The 10,207-nt window shown below is 34.1% G+C and overlaps 1 protein-coding gene across 1 annotated transcript; it reads left to right on the top strand.

Moving 5' to 3' along the window:
* The first annotated feature begins 339 nt into the window (after positions 1-339).
* Positions 340-6,667, top strand: LOC114741988 (diacylglycerol kinase 2). The gene is made up of 8 exons (XM_028930231.1): positions 340-524; positions 1,156-2,329; positions 3,699-4,074; positions 4,145-4,221; positions 4,733-4,852; positions 4,946-5,110; positions 5,487-5,624; positions 6,337-6,667. Exons 2-8 carry the CDS (start codon positions 1,202-1,204, stop codon positions 6,493-6,495), a joined length of 2,163 nt encoding a protein of 720 aa, XP_028786064.1. The 5' UTR covers positions 340-524; positions 1,156-1,201; the 3' UTR covers positions 6,496-6,667.
* Positions 6,668-10,207: the final 3,540 nt, after the last annotated feature.

Raw genomic sequence — 10,207 nt, 5'->3', positions numbered from 1 at the left:
AGAGATATTAAAAATTATAAGAAATATAAGAGTTAATAGGATATATATGAATATCTATAAAGACATTATTATATTCATCACATAAATATAAATATAACTGCATAAGCTTCCTTGCATTCATTTTCATTTCGAAAACGCTGAAGGACATATCGGTAAATTAAGAACTTTTAGCTGGGCAAACGGTAAATTGAGATTAAACGCGTTGGCCTTGGGTTGCGCGGGTGATTCCGAAGGAGCATCCGTGTGTTGTGCAACGGAAATCCCGCCTTTTTATTCCCCCTCTCTCTTACTTTTCAATTAAGTAAAGTAAATGCCGAATGAAAATGTTCCAAGATCTTCTTCTAGCCATTCCCTTTCCTCCCCATGCCCACAATAATGTGTATAGTAAACATGTATACATTAATATATTAGTCTTTAATTCGCATCTGCATCTCCGGCGTTTCGTTCATTCGGATAGGAATCTCCATATTCTCTCTCGCGCGCTAAACTCCAGTCTTTGATCCTTTTCTTCAACGTTCGTTCAGGTATTAGTTCTGTTCTTTGATCTTTCTTTTTCTAATTACTTCCAATTGGCTTCCAGTCTATTTAGATTGAGCTGCATAGATCGAATGCCCCTCATCTGACCTAAATTCTATGTATTGGGTTTGGAGTTATTATATGATTTGATCACGACGTTGTTTGGTCTCAGATTTGTTTCTAATGTTTATACTCGGTCTATTCTTAGGAGGTAGAATTTTCGATTAAGTTTGAACGCATATAGCAATCCTTATTTTGTGAGCCTTATGATTTTAACTTCACCATAATGGCCTCATCTGGCTTGGTTTTCTTCCTACATTGTTTTTCTGTTTTCATAGGATCACGATTTATTAATAGTCAATCAATAATCAATGGTACTTTGTTTCTAACTTAGTAGTGTTAGGTAATGTTCAACCTATTAAATTCCGTATAGGTGAATGGTAGACTCACCTGCCAATAAATTTTCTGCCATGCACAATACGGCAGCACCTTTTGTGTTATTCTGTCTTATAATGATCCCCTGCTGTCGACTATAGTAATGAAGGCTAAGGTTTAAGTTCATATACCTTTTGGTGCCCATTTATTGCTGTCAGCTAACTTTTGTGCTTATAAGTCTGAGTGACAAGCTATTCTTTGCAGGTTATATGCATATAATCTTTTGGGAGCTCAGTCGAGTTAAATAGCCATGAGTTTTACCACAATGTCTCTGGCTATCTCATTTACGAGGTTGTTTACGAGCCATGATGGTTCTGGTCCATCTTTATTTGGATGGCTGATCACTGGATCATTTGGACTCCTAGCCATCATTTATGCCATTCTCAAGTGGCAGAGAAGGACTTCTCTAAATTGGGTGAAGGCTGCTGCCAGAGCCAAGAAAAAAGCTTGGAAAAAGCTGAAAGTACCTTTATCAAATCATATATGGTTTGAAGATTTTACTTATGCGGAACAACCATCAACTTGCTGTGTCTGCTTGACTTCACTTGGGCCTTCTCATAACTTAGGTACTACAGCCTCACCACGTACTCCTCTCCATCGCTGCTCTGTTTGCGGGGTAGCTGCTCATTTCTATTGTTCTCAGTTTGCTGCAAAGGATTGCAAATGTGTGGCACAGGCTGCTTTTAGCCATGTGCGACACCATTGGTCAGAGAGATGGGTTAATGTGGATGATAATCAGGAGATGTCTGGCTTCTGTTTTTACTGTGATGAAATATGTGGTGTTCCATTTGTCAACGCCTCTCCTTCTTGGCATTGCCGCTGGTGTCAGCGCCTCATTCATGTAAAATGTCACGCCAAATTGGCTAGAGATTTTGGTGATGTTTGTGATTTGGGCCCTTTGAGACGAGTTATCCTCTCTCCTCTTCTTGTCAAAGAAGTTGATGAAGATCAAAAGGGAGAGAGAGTAAGTTCTATTACACAAGAAATCATAACCTCTTCAGTTCGTGGTCAGATTAAAAAGCGGCGCAATCGTAATAAGAATGGAGGTAGTTACTCCACTCATTGTTTATCAAGGAATTCCTCTGCTACTGAGGCAACTTTGGGATATGTATTGAATGGCTTGTCAGATATGAAGAAATCCAGTTGTGAGGGGAAGTTCGATCACATGAACAATGGTGGAGTGCTGGAAATGAGGGACACTAATTTTTTTATGCAAGAAAAGGGTAAAACTGCCACACATAGTCTAATTAAGAAGTACACGTTATTTGAGTTGCCTCCTGATGCAAGACCGCTCTTGGTTTTCATAAATGCCAGGAGTGGTGGACAGCTTGGGTCTTCTCTTCGCAGGAGATTGAACATGCTACTAAATCCTGTTCAGGTATCCCCTAAACTGGGCTTGAACTTCTTACCTTATGAAACTAACCATGTTTTGCATGTGAGCACGCACGCGCACATGTTATTTTTGTTAATATTAGATTGTATCATATGATTTGGAAGTGTGATTGATAAGTAGTTGGATTTAATTGGTGATCTTATATAAAGGATTTCAATATTTTACTCTTGCCCTTTCTTCATATTGTCATGGAAATAGTGGTTTATGAAATGAAAGAGTAGTAATTTAACTTGTCAGACTCAAGTGCAATTTGACTTCTTTCTAAAATTCCATGCAATGTTTTCCTACCACAAATTTTTGAAAAATGGTATGCTGTTTTTACTCTTTCCTAATGCAAGATTTGAATTACTACCCCATTGTGCATACCTTTGCCATAGCCTTACGTGATTTGGACCCACGGTCCTGAAAATGTAAATAATTTGTTGAGATGTGATTGAATAATATTGAAATTTCCTTTTCTTTGTTTGAAGATAAAGGGAGAATAAAATACTGGAATTTCCTAAATTCCTTAATAATAGCCTAATAGGTCAATAATGTAAAATTAGAATAAAATACTGGTGCCCTTTTTTTGTCTTGATTTGTATCACATAGACTTGACATGTATTTTTCTTTGTTTCTTTTTTTTTTTTTTGGGCATAAGACTTGACACGTATTTTATCTCAACATTCTGCTCATTATTCTGGAAGTTTTTAGTTGAGCATATATACTGGCATTGTATTATGTTATGTAAAAGAATTTAGATAGGTCTGAAAGAAGATAGATAGATAGTGGACTTTCAGAGAGAGGGTTGTAGAAGAGAGAATGAAGAGAAACTTCAGGTATTCATTAACATCAGAAAAGCCAAAAAATATAGAGAACTCCCCTTCCTTTTATACGCTGGGATAGCAACTATATTACTCACAACTGACAGCCCAGCTAGCTAGCTAGCTAACTTTCCTATAACATTATTAATTACCGTGTCATAAATTAAGTCGTAATCTTCTACTCATGAGTTACCAAAATGAAGAGACACTAAATTTCATTATTGTATAAGTTTAAGCATAGGTGATCCGTGATAGATTTGCTCTACTTCTAAGACAGTGGAACCTGAGAAACACCATATATTGCATTTCTTTCGCCCATCAAATTTAATTTGTCTTAAAATGGAAATTTCCTTCATTTTTAACATTTTCTTCTTTTGGTCTAGATGATCCTATGGCTTAATGTTTCTCTAAATTCCAATAAATATCTTATTTTAAGCAAATAATCTGTGGAAATACTTAACTTGCAATGCTTGTCTTTATATATAGTGGATATATTTATTTCATACCATGGTCTTTATGAGCCTGAGCTGATTTTTGCTCTTTGACTGCAGATATTTGAGTTAAGTGCTTCCCAGGGTCCTGAGGTGGGGTTGGAATTTTTCAAGAGTGTACAATATTTTAGAGTATTGGTATGTGGCGGAGATGGCACTGTTGCATGGGTCCTTGATGCAATAGAAAAACACAATTTTGAGTCACCTCCACCTGTTGCAATTCTCCCCCTAGGTACTGGAAACGATTTATCAAGGGTACTGAATTGGGGAGGAGGCTTCTCTGCCCTTGATGGACGAGGTGGCTTGACCACGATTTTGCAAGACGTTAGCAATGCGGCAGTTACAATGTTGGATCGCTGGGCTGTAAATATTACAGAAGAAAACTCAAAAGGAAAAGGAAAAAAAGTGAAATCTAAATCCATGATGAACTACCTAGGTGCTTCTCTGAAACAATCGTCAACTTTTGTTTCTTGAGAACTATTGACATATCTAAATTACTTTAACAGGAATTGGATGTGATGCGAAGGTTGCATATGAATTTCATGTCACTCGAGAAGTATATCCTGAGAAATTTTGCAGTCAGGTACAAGTTGTTCTTTCTTGGTGTTTTATAGCTTAAGATATTTGTTCATACTACACCCTGTCAATGTAAGGCAGCTTTAAAGCACATGGTGTTAAGTACAAAATCTCCGAGCCTGAAAAATATTTGAAAGTACTGCTACTTATAGTAAATAATAGAAGGCTGTGATTATTTCATATAGCCCAACTTTTTGGACGTCAGACTGCTTGATTGAACTAACTGAAAAGAGGGCCTCCTGACACTTATTTGAAGTTCTCTCTCACGCGTCTTAGCTACAAACTGCAATCAAAAGACCTTGTTGAAAAATTAATGGGTGGTTGCTGTATTATTTTTGACATTTCAACAAGTAACATGCTTGCACCCTCATTCTGCCCTTGTTTATTGAAGTCAACGCATCTTTCTCTATTCATTTGTTCTCTTATCCTAGGGTATTCAAGTCCCGCTATGCAGGAGAGGCTTTTTGTTGCATCTATTTTGTGCAAGTAGTGCTTTCTGATTACATTTCCATTCGCAGTTTTTAAATAAACTTCGGTATGCCAAAGAAGGAGCTAAAGATATAATGGACAGAACGTGTGCAGACTTGCCGTGGCAAGTATGGCTTGAAGTTGATGGGAAAGACGTCGATATTCCCAAAGTAAACATCTTCCAGTACTTAAAAATATGCGTCTTGAATATTATACTTTTTAAAGTTCTCTCTAAGGAATAATTTCTTAATTCTTCCATGCAGGATTCCGAGGGCTTAATTGTGCTTAATATCGGGAGCTATATGGGTGGAGTAAATCTTTGGCAAAATGACTATGAGCATGATGATGATTTTAGTCTTCAATCAGCGCACGATAAAATGCTTGAGGTGGTATGTGTATGTGGAGCATGGCACCTAGGCAAACTTCAGGTATGAAATCTTTCTTTAGACTTGGCCTAATGAGCATTAGCTCTTTATATATGATTTAAAACCACCTATTTTAGAATGTTCCATTGGACAAACTCTCAGATTACTATGTTTTGATACGTTTGCATGAAACATCAGTGCAGAAAGAAATGTAGTGGGATGATATTTAAAAGTTTTACATGTCCTTTTTTCATTATGAATTGTTTTAGTATCCTTTAAAGTATATATTTATGTAATTAGTTTGACATATTACTCAAAAATGAACAAAATACTGACATTTTCATGAAGGTATTATGATAATTTCCAGCATGCATATATGTCTAATAAAAAATGACTTTGTAAATTCTTGCTAATGTGATAACGCTTGATTTTTGGATAGGTTGGTCTTTCTCAAGCAAGAAGGCTAGCCCAAGGTAAAGTCATTAAAATACACTCATCAAGTCCTTTCCCTGTTCAAATTGACGGGGAGCCATTTATCCAACAACCCGGCTGCATAGAGATATCTCATCGTGGGCAGGTATGACATACTTTCAAGTGATAGTAACAATTTTATTCTAATATTCTTTAACCTTGTGTGTGCATTTGTTCGGTGTGATATATACATATATATATATATATTATTTTTTTCAGTATAAGTTCAATAAGCACTAATACTGACTGCTGCCACATCAATCAGATTTAGTGCACATTCATATGTTGGGTTGGAAATCGTGAACTTCATCCAGTATTGTTTTAACGTTTTTAAAAAAAAAAAAATTGCATGATCACTTGCATGTGTGATTGATCTGATTTACAGGGGGATTCTTTTTGTTCCTCCTGCATTGTGTTAATGCTGAGATTAGAGCTGTTGCAACCGTGCTCACACACTTGTCTTTATTTAATATCAAAGCTTGATGTAAAAGTAAGCAATTAAAAAATGCACATTATACTGGCATATGCTAAGTTGCTAACTGGGTCGTATGTGTCTGATCTACTAATGACACGAGTTCTGCATTCCTCAATACCTTCATCATTTGCCTACCCTTCCTTTTCCCAATCCCTTCTGCCAGAGAAATCATGCATAAAAATATATTGTTGGCTTTCAGGTAATAACATATCGTAGGCTTTACCAGGCCGGAAACTGTTTTTTTTTTTTTTTTTGGGGGGGGGGGGGTTTGGTTTTCATTGTTCAAAAAATATCACCAAATGCAGAGGCTTGATCATGTGTTGTTTTGACTTGTCATGTTTAGGTGTTCATGTTGAGGAGGACTTCAGAAGACGAGCCTAGAGGGCATGCTGCCGCAATTATGACAGACGTCATACTGGATGCTGAGAGCAAGGGCACTATTAATGCATCTCAGAAGAAAGTTCTCCTTCAGCAGATGGCCATCCATCTTTCTGAAAGATAGGTCTTACCACTCTGATAATAGCCCCCTATAGTAATCCTCTCCTTCAGCCTGCTTATAGACCTGCCCATATTATGGGTTTTTGTCCCCTCTAAACCCTTTTTGTAGGAGAATCCTCGGTAAATAGTAATTTGCAATTTACTGAGAGAGAGAGAGAGAGTTCAACAATGCACGTAGCTGCTTACAGATGAGTGATTGTAATACACACACACACACACACACACACACACACACACACACACATGTATATAGGCAATGAGTTTGCTTTGCGTTTGTTGTCCTATTTACTAGCAACTATCAACCACAAGCTCTGTAAATTGTAAGGCAATGTAACACATTGTGACAGAACCACGTTGTGATTTCTTGCACGCTTCTTGGTAGAAGCTCATGCAAGTTATGTGGAGGTTTTATTATACAAGTTCTGAGGAAATTTCCATGCTAGTTGAATCATGATGTGTCCGTACGACAGTGGAATCCGCTTCGGGCATTTTTGTTGTATGGGTTATACGCAATGAAAGAGCAACCGCAACTTGCTGCAGTTATTATTTTGAGGTTCATTATTTAGAGACCTTTGTTTGAGGCCTCAGTGAAAACCTCCTCCTTCTAGCCTTTTCTTGACGCATTGGCTTATGTCCCAATTATTACTGGTCCAACCTTTGTCCTTTCATGCTTTCCCCCTTTTTTTTTTTTTTTTTTTTTGGCTCACGAATTTAAACATAGTCAGTTTACTCTCGGGATTAGCTCCATTTTTTCATCTACCACTCTAGTTCTTTACATGAGACACTTCTTAACAACGTCACAAGGATTAAGAAAAATAATTTGTATCATTCTATGGGTAAAAAAAAATATTATTACATTCGATCATGATCGGCCAATTAAAATCGATGTATCTTGATTATCTTTAATTTTTTTCCTTACATAATCTCTCTTTACAATACAGATTTATGAGGAAAAAAATTAACGCTATTGGCTTTTTGTAAAATGACTGATATTTAGAACCACAGAAACCTTCCACAGGACGGGGGTGTTTGGATGTCCCTTGAAATCATGGTTTTAAAGAAAACTATCCAAAATCATGATTTTTTGTAAAACAGTTTTAAAGAAAACTGTTTTTAGTTTGGGAGGACAAAACTATGGTTTTCCATAAGTGAATATTTTTTTTGGTTTTTGGAGGCATAAAACCGTGGTTTGAGACTTTGAGGGTATAAAAATATATTTATTCTTGTATTGTTTTATAAATATATATACATATTAATTATAAATTAATTATATAAATACTATTTCCGATTCTTAATAAAAGAACTAGCTGAAGATTCAATTTAGTCTTAAATAGAAGAACCCAATTCATTTTGCTTTCCATGTTTATTCATTTTTTCCTTCAGTGGTCCCATAGTAATTGCACATGATAAAATGTTTAATATCAAATGATAATTTCGATGCACATGATTGATAAAGATATTTTAAAAAAGATAATACTCATTTATATAAATAACTATCTTAAGTAATTTTTTTGATATCTGTAAATTAGTTATCTAATTCTTATATAGTAAAAAATTGGTCTTACATATGATTATTCAGCTTTTCTGAAATTATTATGACACATGATGTTCAAAATTTGAGATGGAATTATCATTTTTTAAATATATTTAATCTGATATTTTATAAATTTATATACACATTAATTAGGCGTAAATTTTATTTTTTATATATGGCAAAAAAAAAATATTTACTAATTTATTACTTTAGATAAAGAATAAATTAAAACTAGTTTTTTTTATGTGACTATCATATTAACTTATGTTCTTTTTAGTAATTTGCACATGAACATCCAAATATTCTCACTTTATCAAAATTATTTTTCTCACAAAATCTATCCTTTCAAAATCTACTCTTAAAATAATTTTTTTCTAAAAGTTATTTTTTAAACCATGATTTGATTTCACCTAAACACCCCTTAAGAACTGAACCAATATTCATAACATCTTGTTTGCTCTTTATATAAAAATGCTTTAAGGCACTTATCAACATGACAGACGTATTATTTTGAAGAATCGAAACTATTAAAAAAAAAATCCTCACTGAAAAAGCTATCTATATTTAGTACTTGGTAATATTTTGAATATAATTGCCTCCAATTAAAAAAATACATGTGTCTACAGAAAAGAAAAAGAAATTATTAATAGCAATTGTAGACCCTTAACATTCAACCACCTCTATACATAGATCACACAGTGGACTGGAAATTATCAAAAGCCCCTTAGCATTGAAAATATATTGTTTTCACTTTTAAAATATTAATGATATTTTTTGAAAACAAATTACAAAACTCTTCTGATTCTAAATATAAAATTCACTTTATAGTATAAATTATACTATATAGTGGGTTTTATATTTAGGACTGGAAGAGTACTTACTAATAGTCTTCTTTCTATCAAGTTTGACTTGCCACTATTACTTCAAGTAGAAAAATTTGCCTGGGTTTGCTTTTATTATTCAAAAATCAATATATGTAGCTATGAACTCATACTATGTAAGATTGTGGAAGTCAGCTAATCGCTTAGATGATGTATAATTACAAGGAGATCATATGTATTTAATTATCGTAAATTTAGCAAGAGAGAAAAATGGAAACAAAAAAAATACTAGTACTTTCAATTCCAACGAAATCATTAGCTGGTTGCGATGTTTGTATCCACAAATCTTCCCTTAAACTACTTGGGGAAAAAAGGTATATGGTAATCACAATACTTAGTCATACAAGTAGTGTGGGTCTTATATTTAGAACCGAAAATGTACTTACTAATAGTCTTCTTTCTATCAAGTTTGACTTGCCACTATTACTTCAAGCAGAAAAATTTGCCCTGTTCTCGTGACAAGCCACTCCTGAGTTTGCTTTTATTATTCATAAATCAATATATGTAGCTATGAACTCATACAATGTAAGATTGTGGAAGTCAGCTAATTGCTTATATGATGTATAATTACAAGGAGATCATATGTATTTAATTATCGTAAATTTAGCAAGAGAGAAAAATGGGGGGGGGGGAACCAGAACCTGCAATTCCAACGAAATCATTAGCTAGTTAGTTGCTATGTTTGTATCCACAAATCTTCCGTTAAACTACTTGGGAAAAAAGGTGTATGGTAATGACAATACTTAGTCATACAAGTATCACCATAGATGATCAACTGACCTTGAAGTTACCAATTCTTTTAGACATGTATCATAAGGCAGATAAATAATCGTATTTCTGTCGTATTTGTCATATTTACAAGTCATATTATTAAATTTTTATTTTAACTTGGAATTAAAATGTTTTAATTCCTGTTAAATATATCAGAAATAATATTATAGGAATACGCATGTATGTATATATATAATATAGGATAATATGTACTCAATTTTTTTTCTATTTATTAAATTAAGTTCTTCAATCACGTATGATCATATGTCATATTTTTTAAATATTATTGTTAAACTATGAATTTACATTTAAAAAAAAGGACGTATAGTATATGTAATAAAAAAACTTAATATAGATATAAAAAACTTTTCATGTAATATATACATACATACATATATATATATATATATGTAAAAGGGGCCGGGGGCTGTTTGTCTGGGCAGAAATAAACAGAGTTCATGGGTGTCACTGAACTGAGCCAGCCATAATGTAGTGTCAAATGTCAATACATTCGATGCAATAACCCTAAA

Source organism: Neltuma alba, unplaced genomic scaffold (assembly GCF_004799145.2).
Source record: "Neltuma alba isolate B1F8T4 unplaced genomic scaffold, ASM479914v2 tig00003601_pilon, whole genome shotgun sequence".
In the NCBI taxonomy this organism is placed as follows: Eukaryota; Viridiplantae; Streptophyta; class Magnoliopsida; order Fabales; family Fabaceae; genus Neltuma; species Neltuma alba.
The sequence above is the reverse complement of the archived record's forward strand: the minus strand, read 5'-3'. Positions and strand labels throughout refer to the sequence as shown.

What these genes read in the sequence shown, in the direction of transcription:
- LOC114741988 (XM_028930231.1), top strand. Translation starts at nt 1,202, where the DNA reads ATGAGTTTTACCACAATGTCTCTGGCTATCTCATTTACGAGGTTGTTT. An exon ending in ATCCATGATGAACTACCTAG is followed by an intron (nt 4,075 to 4,144) that starts GTGCTTCTCTGA and finishes TTACTTTAACAG; the next exon opens with GAATTGGATGTGATGCGAAG. An exon ending in AAGACGTCGATATTCCCAAA is followed by an intron (nt 4,853 to 4,945) that starts GTAAACATCTTC and finishes TCTTCCATGCAG; the next exon opens with GATTCCGAGGGCTTAATTGT.